Source organism: Bombina bombina, chromosome 5, assembly GCF_027579735.1.
Source record: "Bombina bombina isolate aBomBom1 chromosome 5, aBomBom1.pri, whole genome shotgun sequence".
NCBI classification, from domain to species: Eukaryota; Metazoa; Chordata; class Amphibia; order Anura; family Bombinatoridae; genus Bombina; species Bombina bombina.
Genome location: NC_069503.1, coordinates 220,315,780 through 220,340,764, shown reverse-complemented (window position 1 = coordinate 220,340,764; position 24,985 = coordinate 220,315,780). Strand labels below are relative to the sequence as shown.

At 38.0% G+C, this 24,985-nt stretch overlaps 1 protein-coding gene across 5 annotated transcripts in view; it reads right to left on the bottom strand.

The window, feature by feature from the left end:
* The window catches only part of PARD3 (par-3 family cell polarity regulator), a 1,150,653-nt gene that overhangs the window by 684,759 nt on the left and 440,909 nt on the right, over window positions 1-24,985 (bottom strand). For all 5 annotated transcript variants that reach the window (XM_053713848.1, XM_053713850.1, XM_053713851.1 and 2 more), the window contains exon 4: window positions 21,984-22,159. In XM_053713848.1, the coding sequence (XP_053569823.1) occupies window positions 21,984-22,159 (176 nt within the window). The remainder of the gene's footprint in view (window positions 1-21,983; window positions 22,160-24,985) is intronic.

The window sequence follows — 24,985 nt, the reverse complement described above, 5'->3', positions numbered from 1 at the left end:
CAAATTGCAGGCGAACTGTCATACAGCCATAAGTGTATCTGCTACACACGCTGGCAAATTATGTCAATACTTAATAAAAAGGACAGAAAATGAAAAGGTCTTTGCCGGATAAAACATATAATAGATGCATCATTATGGGATAAAAACATGTTGTTATGTCAGTAGCTATATGTCAACAAACAAGACAATTTATTTTTCTGCCACAAAAATCTAGAGCATTTGAAATAGCTTATAAAAAAATACCAGCTAATTTGGGCAGGACATGCAGAACTAATTACTAGAGGCAAATCAAACCTGTATTCAGATAGGAGAGGAAAGATCAATGAGAACTGAATCAACTAAAAATGTCATTACCATTAAATAAGCTTAATTAGTTTGTTTCCCCAGATTTCTAATTTTACCTTTACATAATACTGCGAGTATTATGCCCCTTTCTGTCATCTGCTAAATATTTTAAGGTTGTTTAACAAAAAAAATTTCCCTCAATCTCTTGTTTTTAAAATACAAAAATATGTTTACTAATATTTGTAATACAATGAAAACCTCATTATTTATAAACATTCAATCAGGTGATTAACTTAATTACTATAAACAAATGAAAGTGTGAGGACATTAATACTTAATTAAAATAAAGCAATGTCACCTTATTATTTAGAGAATATAAATAATTGTATCAAGAACCATAAACCCCCCCCCCCCCCCACATACGCACACACACACACTTTCTAAGTAAACTATATAGAAGAAAGACATTTCAAATAGGAATACTGTATACATTATCCAAGTGCAGATTAGAGGATACGTTTTCAGACAATTTAAAAGGTGTATACAAACATTACTGAATTAAATTATTTGAACAGTAAAATAAAGACTGTCAGATACAAATGATAGAAATAAGAATTAATCTGAATTTCTCTAACATCCAAATCACAAATAATATTACACTATTTTATTATCTAATGTGGACTTTGAAAATAAAAATTGGCCAAATTCCTTGATATATACTCTTGAAAAAATGGACTTAAGAGACAGCATTTTGATTTATAATGGCTAAGAACCAGGAACATCCATATTATCTCTATATCTCTATCTATATATAAACAATTATATGGGTTGAAACAGTCTTTAAGAGTCAACAACAAGATTGTTTCCTTGGTACTGTGTTCGCCAGTTAATATGCCTGATGAAGGATCCATAATGCTTTGAAAGCTTGCAAATAAATACAATTTTAGTTAGCAAAAAACATAATTTATGTAAGAACTTACCTAATAAATTAATTTCTTTCATATTAGCAAGAGTCCATGAGCTAGTGACGTATGGGATATACATTCCTACCAGGAGGGGCAAAGTTTCCCAAACCTCAAAATGCCTATAAATACACCCCTCACCACACCCACAATTCAGTTTAACGAATAGCCAAGAAGTGGGGTGATAAGAAAAAAGTGCGAAAGCATAAAAAATAAGGAATTGGAATAATTGTGCTTTATACAAAAAAATCAAAAACACCACAAAAAGGGTGGGCCTCATGGACTCTTGCTAATATGAAAGAAATGAATTTATCAGGTAAGTTCTTACATAAATTATGTTTTCTTTCATGTAATTAGCAAGAGTCCATGAGCTAGTGACGTATGGGATAATGACTACCGAAGATGTGGATCTTCCACGCAAGAGTCACTAGAGAGGGAGGGATAAAATAAAGACAGCCAATTCCGCTGAAAATAATCCACACCCAAAATAAAGTTTAAATCTTATAATGAAAAAAAACATAATTTATGTAAGAACTTACCTGATAAATTCATTTCTTTCATATTAGCAAGAGTCCATGAGCTAGTGACGTATGGGATATACATTCCTACCAGGAGGGGCAAAGTTTCCCAAACCTCAAAATGCCTATAAATACACCAATCACCACACCCACAATTCAGTTTAACGAATAGCCAAGAAGTGGGGTGATAAAAAAGTGCGAAAGCATATAAAATAAGGAATTGGAATAATTGTGCTTTATACAAAATCATAACCACCACAAAAAAAGGGCGGGCCTCATGGACTCTTGCTAATATGAAAGAAATGAATTTATCAGGTAAGTTCTTACATAAATTATGTTTTCTTTCATGTAATTAGCAAGAGTCCATGAGCTAGTGACGTATGGGATAATGATTACCCAAGATGTGGATCTTTCCACACAAGAGTCACTAGAGAGGGAGGGATAAAATAAAGACAGCCAATTCCTGCTGAAAATAATCCACACCCAAAATAAAGTTTAACGAAAAACATAAGCAGAAGATTCAAACTGAGACCGCTGCCTGAAGTACTTTTCTACCAAAAACTGCTTCAGAAGAAGAAAATACATCAAAATGGTAGAATTTAGTAAAAGTATGCAAAGAGGACCAAGTTGCTGCTTTGCAAATCTGATCAACCGAAGCTTCATTCCTAAACGCCCAGGAAGTAGAAACTGACCTAGTAGAATGAGCTGTAATTCTCTGAGGCGGAGTTTTACCCGACTCAACATGGCAAGATGAATTAAAGATTTCAACCAAGATGCCAAAGAAATGGCAGAAGCTTTCTGGCCTTTTCTAGAACCGGAAAAGATAACAAATAGACTAGAAGTCTTTCTGAAAGATTTAGTAGCTTCAACATAATATTTCAAAGCTCTAACAACATCCAAAGAATGCAACGATTTCTCCTTAGAATTCTTAGGATTAGGACATAATGAAGGAACCACAATTTCTCTACTAATGTTGTTGGAATTCACAACTTTAGGTAAAAATTCAAAAGAAGTTCGCAACACCGCCTTATCCTGATGAAAAATCAGAAAAGGAGACTCACAAGAAAGAGCAGATAATTCAGAAACTCTTCTGGCAGAAGAGATGGCCAAAAGGAACAAAACTTTCCAAGAAAGTAATTTAATGTAAAATGAATGCATAGGTTCAAACGGAGGAGCTTGAAGAGCCCCCAGAACCAAATTCAAACTCCAAGGAGGAGAAATTGACTTAATGACAGGTTTTATACGAACCAAAGCTTGTACAAAACAATGAATATCAGGAAGAATAGCAATCTTTCTGTGAAAAAGAACAGAAAGAGCAGAGATTTGTCCTTTCAAGGAACTTGCGGACAAACCTTTATCTAAACCATCCTGAAGAAACTGTAAAATTCTCGGAATTCTAAAAGAATGCCAAGAAAAATGATGAGAAATACACCAAGAAATATAAGTCTTCCAGACTCTATAATATATCTCTCTAGATACAGATTTACGAGCCTGTAACATAGTATTAATCACAGCGTCAGAGAAACCTCTTTGACGAAGAATCAAGCGTTCAATCTCCATATCTTTAAATTTAAGGATTTCAGATCCTGATGGAAAAAAGGACCTTGTGACAGAAGGTCTGGTCTTAACGGAAGAGTCCACGGTTGGCAAGAGGCCATCCGGACAAGATCCGCATACCAAAACCTGTGAGGCCATGCCGGAGCTACCAGCAGAACAAACGAGCATTCCTTCAGAATCTTGGAGATTACTCTTGGAAGAAGAACTAGAGGCGGAAAGATATAGGCAGGATGATACTTCCAAGGAAGTGATAATGCATCCACTGCCTCCGCCTGAGGATCCCGGGATCTGGACAGATACCTGGGAAGTTTCTTGTTTAGATGGGACGCCATCAAATCTATTTCTGGAAGTTCCCACATTTGAACGATCTGAAGAAATACCTCTGGGTGAAGAGACCATTCGCCCGGATGCAACGTTTGGCGACTGAGATAATCCGCTTCCCAATTGTCTACACCTGGGATATGAACCGCAGAGATTAGACAGGAGCTGGATTCCGCCCAAACCAAAATTCGAGATACTTCTTTCATAGCCAGAGGACTGTGAGTTCCTCCTTGATGATTGATGTATGCCACAGTTGTGACATTGTCTGTCTGAAAACAAATGAACGATTCTCTCTTCAGAAGAGGCCAAAACTGAAGAGCTCTGAAAATTGCACGGAGTTCCAAAATATTGATCGGTAATCTCACCTCCTGAGATTCCCAAACTCCTTGTGCCGTCAGAGATCCCCACACAGCTCCCCAACCTGTGAGACTTGCATCTGTTGAAATTACAGTCCAGGTCGGAAGCACAAAAGAAGCCCCCTGAATTAAACGATGGTGATCTGTCCACTACGTTAGAGAGTGTCGAACAATCGGTTTTAAAGATATTAATTGAGATATCTTTGTGTAATCCTTGCACCATTGATTCAGCATACAAAGCTGAAGAGGTCGCATGTGAAAACGAGCAAAGGGGATCGCGTCCGATGCAGCAGTCATAAGACCTAGAATTTCCATGCATAAGGCTACCGAAGGGAATGATTGTGACTGAAGGTTTCGACAAGCTGCCATCAGTTTTAGACGCCTCTTGTCTGTTAAAGACAGAGTCATGGACACTGAATCTATTTGGAAACCCAGAAAGGTTACCCTTGTCTGAGGAATCAATGAACTTTTTGGTAAATTGATCCTCCAACCATGATCTTGAAGAAACAACACAAGTCGATTCGTATGAAATTCTGCTAAATGTAAAGACTGAGCAAGTACCAAGATATCGTCCAAATAAGGAAATACCGCAATACCCTGTTCTCTGATTACAGACAGAAGGGCACCGAGAACCTTTGTAAAAATTGTTGGAGCTGTAGCAAGGCCAAACGGCAGAGCCACAAACTGGTAATGCTTGTCCAGAAGAGAGAATCTCAGGAACCGATAATGATCCGGATGAATCGGAATATGCAGATATGCATCCTGTAAATCTATTGTGGACATATAATTCCCTTGCTGAACAAAAGGCAAGATAGTCCTTACAGTTACCATCTTGAACGTTGGTATCCTTACATAACGATTCAATATTTTTAGATCCAGAACTGGTCTGAAGGAATTCTCCTTCTTTGGTACAATGAAGAGATTTGAATAAAACCCCATCCCCTGTTCCTGAACTGGAACTGGCATAATTACTCCAGTCAACTCTAGATCTGAAACACAATTCAGAAATGCTTCAGCTTTTACTGGATTTACTGGGACACGGGAAAGAAAAAATCTCTTTGCAGGAGGTCTCATCTTGAAACCAATTCTGTACCCTTCTGAAACAATGTTCTGAATCCAAAGATTGTGAACAGAATTGATCCAAATTTCTTTGAAAAAACGTAACCTGCCCCCTACCAGCTGAGCTGGAATGAGGGCCGCACCTTCATGTGGACTTAGAAGCAGGCTTTGCCTTTCTGGCTGGCTTGGATTTATTCCAGATTGGAGATGGTTTCCAAACTGAAACTGCTCCTGAGGATGAAGGATCAGGTTTTTGTTCTTTGTTGAAACGAAAGGAACGAAAACGATTATTAGCTCTGTTTTTACCCTTAGATTTTTTATCCTGTGGTAAAAAAACATAATTTATGTAAGAACTTACCTGATAAATTCATTTCTTTCATATTAACAAGAGTCCATGAGCTAGTGACGTATGGGATATACATTGCTACCAGGAGGGGCAAAGTTTCCCAAACCTTAAAATGCCTATAAATACACCCCTCACCACACCCACAAATCAGTTTAACGAATAGCCAAGAAGTGGGGTGATAAGAAAAAGTGCGAAGCATATAAAATAAGGAATTGGAATAATTGTGCTTTATACAAAAAAATCATAACCACCACAAAAAAGGGTGGGCCTCATGGACTCTTGTTAATATGAAAGAAATGAATTTATCAGGTAAGTTCTTACATAAATTATGTTTTCTTTCATGTAATTAACAAGAGTCCATGAGCTAGTGACGTATGGGATAATGACTACCCAAGATGTGGATCTTTCCACACAAGAGTCACTAGAGAGGGAGGGATAAAATAAAGACAGCCAATTCCTGCTGAAAATAATCCACACCCAAAATAAAGTTTAACAAAAAACATAAGCAGAAGATTCAAACTGAAACCGCTGCCTGAAGAACTTTTCTACCAAAAACTGCTTCAGAAGAAGAAAATACATCAAAATGGTAGAATTTAGTAAAAGTATGCAAAGAAGACCAAGTTGCTGCTTTGCAGATCTGGTCAACCGAAGCTTCATTCCTAAACGCCCAGGAAGTAGATACTGACCTAGTAGAATGAGCTGTAATTCTTTGAGGCGGAGTTTTACCCGACTCAACATAGGCAAGATGAATTAAAGATTTCAACCAAGATGCCAAAGAAATGGCAGAAGCTTTCTGGCCTTTCCTAGAACCAGAAAAGATAACAAATAGACTAGAAGTCTTACGGAAAGATTTCGTAGCTTCAACATAATATTTCAAAGCTCTAACAACATCCAAAGAATGCAATGATTTCTCCTTAGAATTCTTAGGATTAGGACATAATGAAGGAACCACAATTTCTCTACTAATGTTGTTGGAATTCACAACTTTAGGTAAAAATTCAAAAGAAGTTCGCAACACCGCCTTATCCTGATGAAAAATCAGAAAAGGAGACTCACACGAAAGAGCAGATAATTCAGAAACTCTTCTAGCAGAAGAGATGGCCAAAAGGAACAAAACTTTCCAAGAAAGTAATTTAATGTCCAATGAATGCATAGGTTCAAACGGAGGAGCTTGAAGAGCTCCCAGAACCAAATTCAAACTCCAAGGAGGAGAAATTGACTTAATGACAGGTTTTATACGAACCAAAGCTTGTACAAAACAATGAATATCAGGAAGAATAGCAATCTTTCTGTGAAAAAGAACAGAAAGAGCAGAGATTTGTCCTTTCAAAGAACTTGCGGACAAACCCTTATCCAAACCATCCTGAAGAAATTGTAAAATTCTCGGTATTCTAAAAGAATGCCAAGAAAAATGATGAGAAAGACACCATGAAATATAAGTCTTCCAGACTCTATAATATATCTCTCGAGATACAGATTTACGAGCCTGTAACATAGTATTAATCACGGAGTCAGAGAAACCTCTATGACCAAGAATCAAGCGTTCAATCTCCATACCTTTAAATTTAAGGATTTCAGATCCGGATGGAAAAAAGGACCTTGTGACAGAAGGTCTGGTCTTAACGGAAGAGTCCATGGCTGGCAAGATGCCATCCGGACAAGATCCGCATACCAAAACCTGTGAGGCCATGCCGGAGCTATTAGCAGAACAAACGAGCATTCCCTCAGAATCTTGGAGATTACTCTTGGAAGAAGAACTAGAGGCGGAAAGATATAGGCAGGATGATACTTCCAAGGAAGTGATAATGCATCCACTGCCTCCGCCTGAGGATCCCGGGATCTGGACAGATACCTGGGAAGTTTCTTGTTTAGATGAGAGGCCATCAGATCTATCTCTGGGAGCCCCCACAATTGAACAATCTGAAGAAATACCTCTGGGTGAAGAGACCATTCGCCCGGATGCAACGTTTGGCGACTGAGATAATCCGCTTCCCAATTGTCTACACCTGGGATATGAACCGCAGAGATTAGACAGGAGCTGGATTCCGCCCAAACCAAAATTCGAGATACTTCTTTCATAGCCAGAGGACTGTGAGTCCCTCCTTGATGATTGATGTATGCCACAGTTGTGACATTGTCTGTCTGAAAACAAATGAACGATTCTCTCTTCAGAAGAGGCCAAAACTGAAGAGCTCTGAAAATTGCACGGAGTTCCAAAATATTGATCGGTAATCTCACCTCCTGAGATTCCCAAACTCCTTGTGCCGTCAGAGATCCCCACACAGCTCCCCAACTTGTGAGACTTGCATCTGTTGAAATTACAGTCCAGGTCGGAAGAACAAAAGAAGCCCCCTGAATTAAACGATGGTGATTTGTCCACCACGTTAGAGAGTGTCGAACAATCGGTTTTAAAGATATTAATTGAGATATCTTCGTGTAATCCCTGCACCATTGGTTCAGCATACAGAGCTGAAGAGGTCGCATGTGAAAACGAGCAAAGGGGATCGCGTCCGATGCAGCAGTCATAAGACCTAGAATTTCCATGCATAAGGCTACCGAAGGGAATGATTGTGACTGAAGGTTTCGACAAGCTGTAATCAATTTTAGACGTCTCTTGTCTGTTAAAGACAGAGTCATGGACACTGAATCTATCTGGAAACCCAGAAAGGTTACCCTTGTTTGAGGAATCAAAGAACTTTTTGGTAAATTGATCCTCCAACCATGATCTTGAAGAAACAACACAAGTCGATTCGTATGAGACTCTGCTAAATGTAAAGACGGAGCAAGTACCAAGATATCGTCCAAATAAGGAAATACCACAATACCCTGTTCTCTGATTACAGACAGAAGGGCACCGAGAATCTTTGTGAAAATTCTTGGAGCTGTAGCAAGGCCAAACGGTAGAGCCACAAATTGGTAATGCTTGTCTAGAAAAGAGAATCTCAGGAACTGATAATGATCTGGATGAATCGGAATATGCAGATATGCATCCTGTAAATCTATTGTGGACATATAATTCCCTTGCTGAACAAAAGGCAATATAGTCCTTACAGTTACCATCTTGAACGTTGGTATCCTTACATAACGATTCAAAAATTTTAGATCCAGAACTGGTCTGAAGGAATTCTCCTTCTTTGGTACAATGAAGAGATTTGAATAAAACCCCATCCCCTGTTCCGGAACTGGAACTGGCATAATTACTCCAGCCAACTCTAGATCTGAAACACAATTCAGAAATGCTTGAGCTTTCACTGGATTTACTGGGACATGGGAAAGAAAAAATCTCTTTGCAGGAGGTCTCAACTTGAAACCAATTCTGTACCCTTCTGAAACAATGTTCTGAATCCAAAGATTGTGAACAGATTTGATCCAAATTTCTTTGAAAAAACGTAACCTGCCCCCTACCAGCTGAACTGGAATGAGGGCCGTACCTTCATGTGAACTTAGAAGCAGGCTTTGCCTTTCTAGCAGGCTTGGATTTATTCCAGACTGGAGATGGTTTCCAAACTGAAACTGCTCCTGAGGACGAAGGATCAGGCTTTTGTTCTTTGTTGAAACGAAAGGAACGAAAACGATTGTTAGCCCTGTTTTTACCTTTAGATTTTTTATCCTGTGGTAAAAAAGTTCCTTTCCCACCAGTAACAGTTGAAATAATAGAATCCAACTGAGAACCAAATAATTTGTTTCCCTGGAAAGAAATGGAAAGTAGAGTTGATTTAGAAGCCATATCAGCATTCCAAGTCTTAAGCCATAAAGCTCTTCTGGCTAAGATAGCCAGAGACATAAATCTAACATCAACTCTAATAATATCAAAAATGGCATCACAGATGAAATTATTAGCATGCTGGAGAAGAATAATAATATCATGAGAATCACGATTTGTTACTTGTTGCGCTAGAGTTTCCAACCAAAAAGTTGAAGCTGCAGCAACATCAGCCAATGATATAGCAGGTCTAAGAAGATTACCTGAACATAGATAAGCTTTTCTTAGAAAAGATTCAATTTTTCTATCTAAAGGATCCTTAAACGAGGTACCATCTGACGTAGGAATGGTAGTACGTTTAGCAAGGGTAGAAATAGCCCCATCAACTTTAGGGATTTTGTCCCAAAATTCTAACCTGTCAGGCGGAACAGGATATAATTGCTTAAAACGTTTAGAAGGAGTAAATGAATTACCCAATTTATCCCATTCCTTAGCAATTACTGCAGAAATAGCATTAGGAACAGGAAAGACTTCTGGAATAACCGCAGGAGCTTTAAAAACCTTATCCAAACGTATAGAATTAGTATCAAGAGGACTAGAATCCTCTATTTCTAAAGCAATTAGTACTTCTTTAAGTAAAGAGCGAATAAATTCCATCTTAAATAAATATGAAGATTTATCAGCATCAATCTCTGAGACAGAATCCTCTGAACTAGAAGAGTCCAAAGAATCAGAATGATGGTGTTCATTTAAAAATTCATCTGTAGAGAGAGAAGATTTAAAAGACTTTTTACGTTTACTAGAAGGAGAAATAACAGACAAAGCCTTCTTTATGGATTCAGAAACAAAATCTCTTATGTTATCAGGAACATTCTGCACCTTAGATGTTGAGGGAACTGCAACAGGCAATGGTACATCACTAAAGGAAATATTATCTGCTTTAACAAGTTTGTCATGACAATTAATACAAACAACAGCTGGAGAAATAGCTACCAAAAGTTTACAGCAGATACACTTAGCTTTGGTAGATCCAGCAGGCAGTGGTTTTCCTGTAGTATCTTCTGGCTCAGATGCAACGTGAGACATCTTGCAATATGTAAGAGAAAAAACAACATATAAAGCAAAATAAATCAAATTCCTTATAAGACAGTTTCAGGAATGGGAAAAAAATGCCAAACATCAAGCTTCTAGCAACCAGAAGCAAATGAAAATGAGACTGAAATAATGTGGAGACAAAGCGACGCCCATATTTTTTGGCGCCAAATAAGACGCCCACATTATTTGGCGCCTAAATGCTTTTGGCGCCAAAAATGACGCCACATCCGGAACGCCGACATTTTTGGCGCAAAATAACGTCAAAAAAATGACGCAACTTCCGGCGACACGTATGACGCCGGAAACGGAAATGAATTTTTGCGCCAAAAAAATCCGCGCCAAAAATGACGCAATAAAATGAAGCATTTTCAGCCCCCGCGAGCCTAACAGCCCACAGGGAAAAAAGTCAAATTTTTGAGGTAAGACAAAATATGATAATTTAAAGCATAATCCCAAATATGAAACTGACTGTCTGGAAATAAGGAAAGTTGAACATTCTGAGTCAAGGCAAATAAATGTTTGAATACATATATTTAGAACTTTATAAATAAAGTGCCCAACCATAGCTTAGAGTGTCACAGAAAATAAGACTTACTTACCCCAGGACACTCATCTACATGTTTGTAGAAAGCCAAACCAGTACTGAAACGAGAATCAGTAGAGGAAATGGTAAATATAAGAGTATATCGTCGATCTGAAAAGGGAGGTAAGAGATGAATCTCTACGACCGATAACAGAGAACCTTATGAAATAGACCCCGTAGAAGGAGATCACTGCATTCAATAGGCAATACTCTCCTCACATCCCTCTGACATTCACTGCACGCTGAGAGGAAAACCGGGCTCCAACTTGCTGCGGAGCGCATATCAACGTAGAATCTAGCACAAACTTACTTCACCACCTCCCTTGGAGGCAAAGTTTGTAAAACTGATTTGTGGGTGTGGTGAGGGGTGTATTTATAGGCATTTTAAGGTTTGGGAAACTTTGCCCCTCCTGGTAGGAATGTATATCCCATACGTCACTAGCTCATGGACTCTTGTTAATTACATGAAAGAAAGTTCCTTTCCCACCAGTAACAGTTGAAATAATAGAATTCAACTGAGAACCAAATAATTTGTTACCCTGGAAAGAAATGGAAAGTAGAGTTGATTTAGAAGCCATATCAGCATTCCAAGTCTTAAGCCATAAAGCTCTTCTAGCTAAAATAGCTAGAGACATAAACCTGACATCAACTCTGATAATATCAAAGATGGCATCACAGATAAAATTATTAGCATGCTGAAGAAGAAGAATAATATCATGAGAATCATGATGTGTTACTTGTTGCGCTAAGTTTTCCAACCAAAAAGTTGAAGCTGCAGCAACATCAGCCAAAGATATAGCAGGTCTAAGAAGATTACCTGAACACAGATAAGCTTTTCTTAGAAAGGATTCAATTTTCCTATCTAAAGGATCCTTAAACGAAGTACCATCTGACGTAGGAATAGTAGTACGTTTAGCAAGGGTAGAAATAGCCCCATCAACTTTAGGGATTTTGTCCCAAAATTCTAATCTGTCAGACGGCACAGGATATAATTGCTTAAAACGTTTAGAAGGAGTAAATGAATTACCCAATTTATCCCATTCTTTGGAAATTACTGCAGAAATAGCATTAGGAACAGGAAAAACTTCTGGAATAACCACAGGAGATTTAAATACCTTATCCAAACGTTTAGAATTAGTATCAAGAGGACCAGAATCCTCTATTTCTAAAGCAATTAGAACTTCTTTAAGTAAAGAACGAATAAATTCCATTTTAAATAAATATGAAGATTTATCAGCATCAACCTCTGAGACAGAATCCTCTGAACCAGAAGAGTCATCAGAATCAGAATGATGATGTTCATTTAAAAATTAATCTGTAGGGAGAGAAGTTTTAAAAGATTTTTTACGTTTTACTAGAAGGAGAAATAACAGACATAGCCTTCTTTATGGATTCAGAAACAAAATCTCTTATGTTATCAGGAACATTCTGCACCTTAGATGTTGAAGGAACTGCAACAGGCAATGGTACTTTACTAAAGGAAATATTATCTGCATTAACAAATTTGTCATGACAATCAATACAAACAACAGCTGGAGGAATAGCTACCAAAAGTTTACAGCAGATACACTTAGCTTTGGTAGATCCAGCACTAGACAGCGATTTTCCTGTAGTATCTTCTGACTCAGATGCAACGTGAGACATCTTGCAATATGTAAGAGAAAAAACAACAACATATAAAGCAAAATTTATCAAATTCCTTAAATGACAGTTTCAGGAATGGGAAAAAATGCCAAAGAACAAGCTTCTAGCAACCAGAAGCAATGAAAAATGAGACTTAAATAATGTGGAGACAAAAGCGACGCCCATATTTTTTAGCGCCAAATAAGACGCCCACATTATTAGGCGCCTAAATGCTTTTTGGCGCCAAAAATGACGCCACATCCGGAACGCCGACATTTTTGGCGCAAAATAACGTCAAAAAATGACGCAACTTCCGGCGACACGTATGACGCCGGAAACGGAAAAGAATTTTTGCGCCAAAAAAGTCTGCGCCAAGAATGACGCAATAAAATGAAGCATTTTCAGCCCCCGCGAGCCTAACAGCCCACAGGGAAAATAGTCAAATTTTTGAAGGTAAGAAAAAATGATTAAAACAAATGCATTATCCCAAATATGAAACTGACTGTCTGAAAAATAAGGAAAGTTGAACATTCTGAGTCAAGGCAAATAAATGTTTGAATACATATATTTAGAACTTTATAAACAAAGTGCCCAACCATAGCTTAGAGTGTCACAGAAAATAAGATTTACTTACCCCAGGACACTCATCTACATGTTTGTAGAAAGCCAAACCAGTACTGAAACGAGAATCAGCAGAGGTAATGGTATATATAAGAGTATATCGTCGATCTGAAAAGGGAGGTAAGAGATAAATCTCTACGACCGATAACAGAGAACATATGAAATAGACCCCGTAGAAGGAGATCACTGCATTCAAATAGGCAATACTCTCCTCACATCCCTCTGACATTCACTGCATGCTGAGAGGAAAACCGGGCTCCAACTTGCTGCGGAGCGCATATCAACGTAGAATCTAGCACAAACTTACTTCACCACCTCCATCGGAGGCAAAGTTTGTAAAACTGAATTGTGGGTGTGGTGAGGGGTGTATTTATAGGCATTTTGAGGTTTGGGAAACTTTGCCCCTCCTGGTAGGAATGTATATCCCATACGTCACTAGCTCATGGACTCTTGCTAATTACATGAAAGAAAACTGAAATTATAAGCAGAAGAATCAAACTGAAACAGCTGCCTGAAGTACTTTTCTACCAAAAACTGCTTCAGAAGAAGAAAATACATCAAAATGGTAGAATTTAGTAAAAGTATGCAAAGAGGACCAAGTTGCTGCTTTGCAAATCTGATCAACCGAAGCTTCATTCCTAAACGTCCAGGAAGTAGAAACTGACCTAGTAGAATGAGCTGTAATCCTTTGAGGTGGAGTTTTACCCGACTCTACATAAGCATGATGAATTAAAGATTTTAACCAAGATGCCAAAGAAATGGCAGAGGCCTTCTGACCTTTCCTAGAACCGGAAAAGATAACAAATAGACTAGAAGTCTTTCGGAATTTCTTAGTAGCTTCAACATAATATTTCAAAGCTCTAACTACATCCAAAGAATGCAATGATCTATCCTTAGAATTCTTAGGATTAGGACACAATGAAGGAACCACAATTTCTCTACTAATGTTGTTGGAATTCACAACCTTAGGTAAAAATTCAAAAGAAGTTCGCAACACCGCCTTATCCTGATGAAAAATCAGAAAAGGAGACTCACAAGAAAGAGCAGATAATTCAGAAACTCTTCTAGCAGAAGAGATGGCCAAAAGGAACAATACTTTCCAAGTAATTTAATGTCCAAAGAATGCATAGGTTCAAACGGAGGAGCTTGAAGAGCCCCCAGAACCAAATTCAAACTCCAAGGAGGAGAAATTGACTTAACAGGTTTTATACGAACCAAAGCTTGTACAAAACAATGAATATCAGGAAGATTAGCAATCCTTCTGTGAAAAAGAACAGAAAGAGCAGAGATTTGTCCTTTCAAGGAACTTGCAGACAAACCTTTATCCAAACCATCCTGAAGAAACTGTAAAATTCTCGGAATTCTAAAAGAATGCCAGGAAAAATGATGAAAAAAAGACACCAAGAAATGCAAGTCTTCCAGACTCTATAATATATCTTTCTAGATACAAATTTACGAGCCTGTAACATAGTATTAATCACAGAGTCAGAGAAACCTCTTTGACTAAGAATCAAGCGTTCAATCTCCATACCTTTAAATTTAAGGATTTGAGATCCTGATGGAAAAAAGGACTTTGCGTCTGGTCTTAACGGAAGAGTCCACGGTTGGCAAGAGGCCATCCGGACAAGATCCGCATACCAAAACCTGTGAGGCCATGCTGGAGCCACCAGCAGAACAAACTAGCATTCCTTCAGAATCTTGGAGATTACTCTTGGAAGAATAACTAGAGGCGGAAAGAGATAGGCAGGATGATACTTCCAAGGAAGTGACAATGCATCCACTGCTTCCGCCTGAGGATCCCTGGATCTGGACAGATACCTGGGAAGTTTCTTGTTTAGATGAGAAGCCATCAGATCTATTTCTGGAAGTCCCCACATTTGAACAATCTGAAGAAATACCTCTGGGTGAAGAGACCATTCGCCCGGATGTAACGTTTGGCGACTGAGATAATCCGCTTCCCAATTGTCTATACCTGGGATATGAACCGCAGAAACTAGACAGGAGCTGGATTCCGCCCATACCAGTATTCGAGATACTTCTTTCATAGCCAGAGGACTGTGAGTCCCTCCTTGATGATTGATGTATGCCACAGTTGTGACATTATCTGTCTGAAAACAAATGAACGATTCTCTCTTTTGAAGAGGCCATGACTTAAGAGCTCTGAAAATTGATTGGTAATCTCACCTCCTGAGATTCCCAAACCCCTTGTGCTGTCAGAGACCCCCAAACAGCTCCCCAACCTGTCAGACTTGCATCTGTTGAAATTACAGTCCAGGTCGGAAGAACAAAAGAAGCCCCCTGAACTAAACGATGGTGATCTGTCCACCACGTCAGAGTGTCGTACAATCGTTTTTAAAGATATTAATTGAGATATCTTTGTGTAATCCCTGCACCACTGGTTCAGCATACAGAGCTGAAGAGGTCGCATGTGAAAACGAGCAAAGGGTATCATGTCCGATGCAGCAGTCATAAGACCTAGAATTTCCATGCATAAGGCTACCTAAGGGAATGATTGTGATTGAAGGTTTCGACAAGCTGAGATCAATTTTAGACGTCTCTTGTCTGTCAGAGACAGAGTCATGGACACTGAATCTATCTGGAAACCTAAAAAGGTTACCCTTGTCTGAGGAATCAATGAACTTTTCGGTAAATTGATCCTCCAACCATGATTTTGAAGAAACAACACAAGTCGATTCGTATGAGATTCTGCTAAATGTGAAGACTGAGCAAGTACCAAGATATCGTCCAAATAAGGAAATACCACAATACCCTGTTCTCTGATTACAGACAGAAGGGCACCGAGAACCTTTGTAAAAATTCTTGGAGCTGTTGCTAGGCCAAACGGCAGAGCCACAAACTGGTAATGTTTGTCTAGGAAAGAGAATCTCAGAAACTGATAGTGATCTGGATGAATCGGAATATGCAGATATGCATCCTGTAAATCTATTGTGGACATATAATGCCCTTGCTGAACAAAAGGCAGGATAGTCCTTATAGTTACCATTTTGAATGTTGGTATCCTTACATAACGATTCAATATTTTTAGATCCAGAACTGGTCTGAAGGAATTCTCCTTCTTTGGTACAATGAAGAGATTTGAATAAAACCCAAGCCCCTGTTCCAGAACTGGAACTGGAATAATTACTCCAGCCAACTCTAGATCTGAAACACATTTCAGAAATGCTTGAGCTTTCGCTGGATTTACTGGGACACGTGAAAGAAAAAATCTCTTTGCAGGAGGCCTTATCTTGAAGCCAATTCTGTACCCTTCTGAAACAATGTTCTGAATCCAAAGATAAGTGAATTGAATTGATTCAAATTTCTTTGAAAAAACGTAATCTGCCCCCTACCAGCTGGGCTGGAATGAGGGCCGCACCTTCATGTGGACTTGGGAGCTGGCTTTGGTTTTCTAAAAGGCTTGGATTTATTCCAGACTGGAGATGGTTTCCAAACTGATACCGCTCCTGTGGGTGAAGGATCAGGCTTTTGTTCCTTATTGTGACGAAAGGAACGAAAACGATTATTAGACCTAAATTTACCTTTAGATTTTTTATCCTGTGGTAAAAAAGTTCCTTTCCCTCCAGTAACAGTTGAGATAATAGAATCCAACTGAGAACCAAATAATTTATTACCCTGGAAAGGAAGGGAAAGCAAAGTTGACTTAGAAGACATATCAGCATTCCAAGTTTTAAGCCATAATAGCTAGAGACATATACCTGACATCAACTCTATTTGTGATGCCATCTTTGATATCATTAAAGTTATTAGCATGTTGAAGAAGATTAACAATGCTATGAGAATTATGATCTGTTACTTGTTGCGCTAAAGCTTCTAACCAAAAAGTTGAAGCTGCAGCAACATCCGCTAAAGATATAGCAGGTCTAAGAAGATTACCTGAACATAAGTAAGCTTTTCTTAGAAAGGATTCAATCTTCCTATCTAAAGGATCCTTAAAAGAAGTACCATCTGCCGTAGGAATAGTAGTACATTTAGCAAGAGTAGAGATAGCCCCATCAATTTTAGGGATTTTGTCCCAAAACTCTAATCTGTCAGATGGCACAGGGTATAATTGCTTAAAACGTTTAGAAGGAGTAAATGAATTACCCAAATTATTCCATTCCCTGGAGATTACTTCAGAAATAGCATCAGGGACAGGAAAAACTTCTGGAATAACTACAGGAGATTTAAAAACCTTATTTAAACGCTTAGATTTAGTATCAAGAGGACCAGAATCCTCTATTTCTAATGCAATTAAAACTTCTTTAAGTAAAGAACGAATAAATTCCATTTTGAATAAATATGAAGATTTATCAGCATCAACCTCTGAGACAGAATCCTCTGAACCAGAGGAACCATTATCAGAATCAGAATGATGATGTTCATTTAAAAATTCATCTGAAAAATGAGAAGTTTTAAAAGACCTTTTACGTTTACTAGAAGGAGGAATAACAGACAGCCTTCTTAATGGATTTAGAAACAAAATCTCTTATGTTAACAGGAACACTCTGAGTATTAGATGTTGACGGAACAGCAAAAGGTAATGTAACATTACTAAAGGAAATATTATCTGCATTAACAAGTTTGTCATGACATTCATTACAAACAACAGCTGGAGGAACAGATACCATAAGCTTACAGCAGATACACTTAACTTTGGTAGATCCAGCACCAGGCAGCGTTTTTCCAGAAGTATCTTCTGACTCAGTGTCAATCTGGGACATCTTGCAATATGTAATAGAAAAAACAACATATAAAGCAAAATTGATCAAATTCCTTAAATGACAGTTTCAGGAATGGGAAAAAATGCCAGTGAACAAGCTTCTAGCAACCAGAAGCAATAAATAATGAGACTGAAATAATGTGGAGACAAAAGTGACGCCCATATTTTTTAGCGCCAAAAAAGACGCCCACATTATTTGGCGCCTAAATGCTTTTGGCGCCAAAACTGACGCCACATCCGGAACGCCAACACTTTTGGCGCAAAAAAGCGTCAAGAATGACGCAACGTCCGGCAACACGTATGACGCCGGAAAAAGAAAACATTTTTGCGCCTAAAAAGTCCGCGCCAAGAATGACGCAATAAAATGAAGCATTTTCAGCCCCAGCGAGCCTAACAGCCCACAGGGAAAAGTCAAATTTTAAGGTAAGAAAAAAATGATTTATTCATATGCATTATCCCAAATATGAAACTGACTGTCTGAAATAAGGAACGTTGAACATCCTGAGTCAAGGCAAATAAATGTTTGAATACATATATTTAGAACTTTATAAAAAAAGTGCCCAACCATAGCTTAGAGTGTCACAGAAAATAAGACTTACTTACCCCAGGACACTCATCTACATGTAGTAGAAAGCCAAACCAGTACTGAAACGAGAATCAGTAGAGGAAATGGTATATATAAGAGTATATCGTCGATCTGAAAAGGGGGGTAAGAGATGAATCTCTACGACCGATAACAGAGAACCTATGAAATAGACCCCGTAGAAGGAGATCACTGCATTCAAATAGGCAATACTCTCCTCACATCCCTCTGACATTCACTGCACGCTGAGAGGAAAACCAGGCTCCAACTTGCTGCGGAGCGCATATCAACGTAGAATCTAGCACAAACTTACTTCACCACCTCCATCGGAGGCAAAGTTTGTAAAACTGATTTGTGGGTGTGGTGAGGGGTGTATTTATAGGCATTTTGAGGTTTGGGAAACTTTGCCCCTCCTGGTAGGAATGTATATCCCACACGTCACTAGCTCATGGACTCTTGCTAATTACATGAAAGAAAATTAGTTTTATGTCACTTTTTTTAACCAGACACACAGAGCTGCCACCCTAAGCTAAGGGGCAGAAAGACAAATGCAGACACATTGAGAGTTCCACATAGTGGATGCAAGGGGTAATTCAAATTTTAGAAATACACTTTTTTTGCACCAAAGGGATGGCTCAAACATAGTAGCAAAAAAAGCATTGGGATTTTTTTTATTTTTATTTTTTCATCAATTACAAATCCAATAAGTATATTGTTTGTACTTTGTTTTTAAAAACTATAATGTGACATTTAAAGTTACAGTAAACAACTTGATATTTTTATATAAAATGGTTAGTTATGCATAATGATAACAACTTTGCAACATACTTTCATTATTTGTTTATTTTCCACCGTCTTTTTGTAATTTTGCTCTGAAAATTGATAAGTTTCAGATTCTCTGAACGTGAAATGTGCCCTGCTGACTTCTCAAGGCAAAATTTGCTACATACATGTCCCTAATTGGCTTTAACGGTTGACAACAGTGCCATTTATATAAACTTTATAACAGTGGCTAGCCTTGTTGTCTTCAGACTAAAGCCCTGATTGGCTCCAAATAAGGCAAATGCTGGGTGGAGTTTTGCTACGGATAAACAAATGCAATAAAGAGGATGTTAATTTGCTTTAAACATGTTAAGACCTGGAATATATGTTATTTTATAGCAACACAAAATAAATGTTAAATGGTGTTAACTGTCCCTTTAAAAATCTATAAAAAGGATGAGTACTGTATGTCAGCATAAATGTCACAACATCCTGAGCGTACAGAAGTATCTTTCTAGTTTAGTGGCGGGATTTTCCGCAAGCGCAAATTCCGTCAGCGGATAGTAGAGAGCTGGGGCGGACAGGGGCCCCTTTCTGCTTGATAAATGGAGCCCATAATATTTATCTGCAGTGTAAAAATGAAAAGTGATGCTTAAAAGACCACTCAATGCAGTAGAATTACATAATTAACAAGTACATAATAAAAAGACAATGCAATATCACTTACTGTCAGAAAAAGAATCTACTGCTTATTTGAAATTAAAATGTATTTTTTCTTCCATTTTCTGGCCCCGTGTCACGTGACAGACATCAGCCAATCACAGACTAGTATACGTATACCCTGTGAGCTTGTGCACATGCTTAGTAGGATCTTGTTCCCCAGAAAGTGTGAATATAACAAGACTGTGCAAAATTTAATAATGGAAGTAAATTGTAAAGTGTCTTAACACTGCTGCTCTTTCTGAATCATTAAAGTTTATTTTGACTTGAGTGTCCCTTTAATAGACATAACTATCCCTTTAAATAAGTATGCTCCTATCAGTCATTACATATTGTCCTTTCTGAATCCATTCTACGTTTCCTCTTGGCCTCATGTTTGACTATAACCGATTTGAAAGATGCTACAATTTAGTAAGATGATAATTGTCACTATATGTATTACTGTGTAGGAAACGTTTTCACAACTTGAGACAGATTCCTCCCTATTGCACTATTGCTTTGCTTACGTGATTGATAACAGAAGGAACTAGGTATAATTAGGAGGGAAATAGTTATTTATTCATAAATCTGATCTTCTAGCTATTCAAATTTGAGCTAAGTTTGCTGGTTCAGCAGTTAGAAATATTTTAGCATATAAAATGAACACAACAGGGATCATCTGCATTTTTAGCATTAATTGGGACAATTATACTATTTCTGGATTATTTTTTTATATTAGAAAGTGTTCCTGTTTATTATATAAATGGTGTATGTCTTATAGTAAAGGTATTGCTTAATATAAGAGTAATTGTAAATCAGTATTATATATTCACTTAACCAAACTGACCTAATTATCGCTTAAATCACATTATACAAATGGGTAGCAACAATAATAATAATTAAAATTAATTTTATAGCACTGAGAAGGGTGTACACTAATACAATTATATTGTTATTTATTCTATACAAACACCCTTATATTAAGGTGATGGTAAAATCTCCCCTTTATAAAAACAGATCCGGAATGTTAGTGATATGTTAGATTGAAATTAAATAATTAGTAATGAAGATGAGCTATAACTTACTTATTAATATAGACATGAAATTCAAATTCTCTGCGCTCCACCTCCCACTTCAAAAGTAAAATTTTCTGCAAGCTAATGGTTTAAACTGTTCTCCAATCAGCGCTCTCCCCTTTTGGCACTATTTGTTGTAGTCAGAGCGCTGATTGGACAACAATTTAAACCATTAGCTCACAGAAAAATTGACTTTTGAAGTTGGTGGCAGAGCGCGGGGTATTTGAATTTCAGATCTATATTAAAAAGTAAGTTATAGCGCAAGTTCACTACAACTGATGAATTAAACTCCATCTAAAATATAATTGTTTTTATAAAGGGAGCGTTTGCCAACATTTTAAAGGGACAGTCTACATGATTTTTTTTTATTGTTTAAAATAGTTATATTTATATACTTTATAAACTTTAAATTTGCCTGTTTCAAAGCCCCTGCAGACTGCCCATTAACTCAGTTCTTTTTATTAGCTTTTAAAATATTACATAACAACCAGAAATTGCTTCTTCATGTGTGCCATATAGATAACATTGTGCTCACTCCCATGGAGAATGATAAGTTATACAAGAAGCAGCACTGATTGGCTAAAATGCAAGATTGTAAAAAGACAAGGGGCTGTCTGCAGTGGTTTAGATATAGTTAATCATATATATGTAAAAAGTATATTAATATAACAGTGTTGGTTGTGCAAAACTGGGCAATGGGTAATAAACGGATTATCTATCTTTTTAACCCCTTAATGACCACAATGTACCCTGTATGTCACTGGTCGTTAAGGGTTTTTTCAGGACATAATAGCACAGGTTTGGCAAGAATACGCTATTAATGCCCTCCCTCCAGCAGGCTTTGTAGAATAGAGCAGTCTCAACGCTGGTGGCAAGACCGCGCTATAAAACAATCAAGTCCCAAAAAAGGCCAGTGACATACAGGGTACGTCGCTGGTCCTTAAGGGGTTAAACAACAATTTTAAAGTAGACTGTCCCTTTAAGAGTACACAGAAAGCCCCACAGGCTTGAAAATGATTTAGCAATGTAGATGAAAGCCAAATGAGTTCTCTGAGTAAGAGTCAGACGAGAAAATGAAACAAATGCGAATTTGCATCCAGAAAACACATGGTACCTTTCTCTCACTGGCACTGGGGCCTCCAGAATTCTTCTGGCGGTAGCCTGCTGCTGTTGACCATCTGGTGGGGTTTTTACGCGATGGCTCCTCTGAAGAAAAATTGGAATCGCTAACAGAGGTTGTAATCCCAACCAATGCAGGATCACTGCTACGTCGCACATGAAGTGGCATGTCTGAAAGGGAAAAGAATATATTACATTAGTGTTCAGTACAAGCCAAGGATCAATAGACTAATGCTGTATATACTTTACTCCATGTAAGAAATATGGTTCTCACTAAGCCAACAGTTCTGCACTAAGTTTAGGGGATGTTAAACTCATCAGTTAATCTCTAATTAAAATTGGGTTGAAATATACACACAATACTTATTCTGCCTTGTTTTGCTATAAAATACCTTCCAAAGGATACTGTCATCCAGAGAGGCTGAAAAGCCTCAATCAACTGACTAGCCCGATAACATATTACGTAGGTATTGGTTACTTCAGAGCACAAGTTAAAAGGGACAGTCTAGTCAAAAATAAAAATTATTCTAAGTCCTTGAAGGCCGCCCCTTATCTGAATGCATTTTGACAGTTTTTCCACAACTAGAGAGCGTTAGTTCATGTATGCCATATAGATAACAATATGCTCATGCCCGTGGACTTAACTAAGAGTCAGCACTGATTGGCTAAAATGCAAAGTCTGTCAAAGAACTGAAACAAGGGGCAGTCTGTAGAGGCTTAGATACAAGGTAATCACATAAATAAAAAGTATATTAATACCTGTATAACAGTGTTGGTTATTCAAAACTGGGGAATGGCTAGTAAAGGGATTATTTATCTTTTAAAACAAAAATTCTGGTAGACTGTCCCTTTAACTTACATCTGTCATTAACTGACCAACACTGAGGAATTAATAAACAAGGATTTGACTGGGCCTTTTATTGGCCTTTATTTTTGAAACCCTGTAAAACTATAACAAAATGAGCTTCAAACATTAATTTTACAATTCTAGTGCTTACTTGCTGTTCGATAAAATTAAATGTTATTGTACCTTTAAGCGAGGAGATGGGACAAATCACAAGTCTATATAAGACATTCACCTAAATATGTGAAAATGTAATACTCAATGCTATATCTTGTAAAAGCTGAAGGGTTTGTCCATGCTCTACTTAAATAAATAGCACTATTTTACTATTGCTCCATTTCCCCAAAGAAGTAAACAATCCATATGATACATTCAATATAGAAACATGAAAATGTAAAAGCCCATGATATCTTTACGCAACTTTCAGGCAAAAGTGTAAAGCTTATAAGGTAAAATTACCTGGTAAAATAAACAGGAAAATCTGTTAATCTACCTGAAAATCTATTTAGTAATACAAAAAAGCATTACTGTATGACAGCACAAAAAAAAATACATACATGATTAAGGGCCTAGTGCGGGCTTGAAACATTGCTATTTTTAAAGGGACACTAAAGTCAAAAATAAAATTTCATGTGTGAAAGTGTGCATTTTAAAACAATTTTCCAATTTACTTCTATTATCTAACTTGCTTCACTTTTTTGTATTTTTTGTTGAAAAGCATATCTAGGTAGGTTTAGGAGCAGCAATGCACTATTAGGTGCATATAGGGGTCTGCATAAATATTCCTCTTGCCACTGGCTCACGTGGTGTGTTCACAAGCTCCCTGTACTGCATTGTTGATCCTTTAAAAAAGGATACCAAGAGAATGAAGCCGATTTGATAATATAAGTCAATTGAAACATTCATGTCCTTTTAAGTTGGACCTAGATAGATAAAGGTCCATTTTTTTCTGATTTGACTTAATGTTTGTTGTGATGGATGTTATTGAACAACAAATTATTTTTAACGTTTTTTTAAAACAAAACTACTTTTTAATGTTTGTATAAAATGCATTGGTTTTACAGTTTTTATCTGATAAATCCAATTAAAGACATATGTAGTAGAGGTATAAAAATATATATGTTGCAGTGTCATAATGGTGCATTTTAAGCTCTGAGAATTCGAAATTGTTCAATTTTTATAAGGCCTGTGCATTCAGGAATTTAGTTTGCAGCCGAATGCAGAAAGGATTCGGCTGTTTTCGGAGGCGGATTTATTCTTGTGAAAGTGCAAAGCACTGGATTTGAACAGATCTTAGTGAGTTTCACTTTCACAAGAATAAATAAGGGTACTGAAAAGAGCCCAATGCGTCGAGCGGGCTCCTCCCATATTAGGCAGCAAACTAAGGTGCCGAATGCACAAGCCTAATTTTCATAAATAAATTGCATCAAAAGGGGTTAACAAAAATAAAAAAAATAAAGCAAAGTAGTTTCATTGTGCAAAACTAAACATTTTATATATTATATATTCAAAGAACTACCGCCCAATCTCTCTGCACCCCTTTGCGGCCAAAGTCATCGAGAAGTCCATCAATGCGCAACTCGTTGACTACATTGAGGCCGACTACATTGAGGCCAACCACACCCTGGACCCCTCCCAATCCGGTTTCAAAAGCAACCACAGCACCGAGACGGCCCTCCTCGCCGCTACAGACGACATCCTCGCCCTACTCGACCGAGGAGAGACCGCCGCCATCATTCTCCTAGACCTCTTAGCAGCATTCAACACTGTCTCCCACCTCACTCTCCGCACCCGCCTACACGATGCCGGCATACACGACAAAGCCCTGAAATGGATCATTTCCTTCCTCACCGGCAGAACCCAGAAAGTTAGACTCCCACCTTTCACCTCCAAGCCCACAGAAATCAGCTGCGGTGTACCCCAAGGCTCTTCGCTGAGCCCCACCATATTCAACATCTACATGGCCCCTCTCACTGCCATCGCCCGACGACACAACCTCATATAGTCTCCTACGCCGACGACACCCAGCTAATCATCTCACTCACCAGTGACCCCACCACCACCAAGAGAAACGTCCACGAAGGGCTGACAGCAGTCGCCATCTGGATGAGCTACAACTGCCTAAAGCTGAACGCAGACAAGACCGAAGTCCT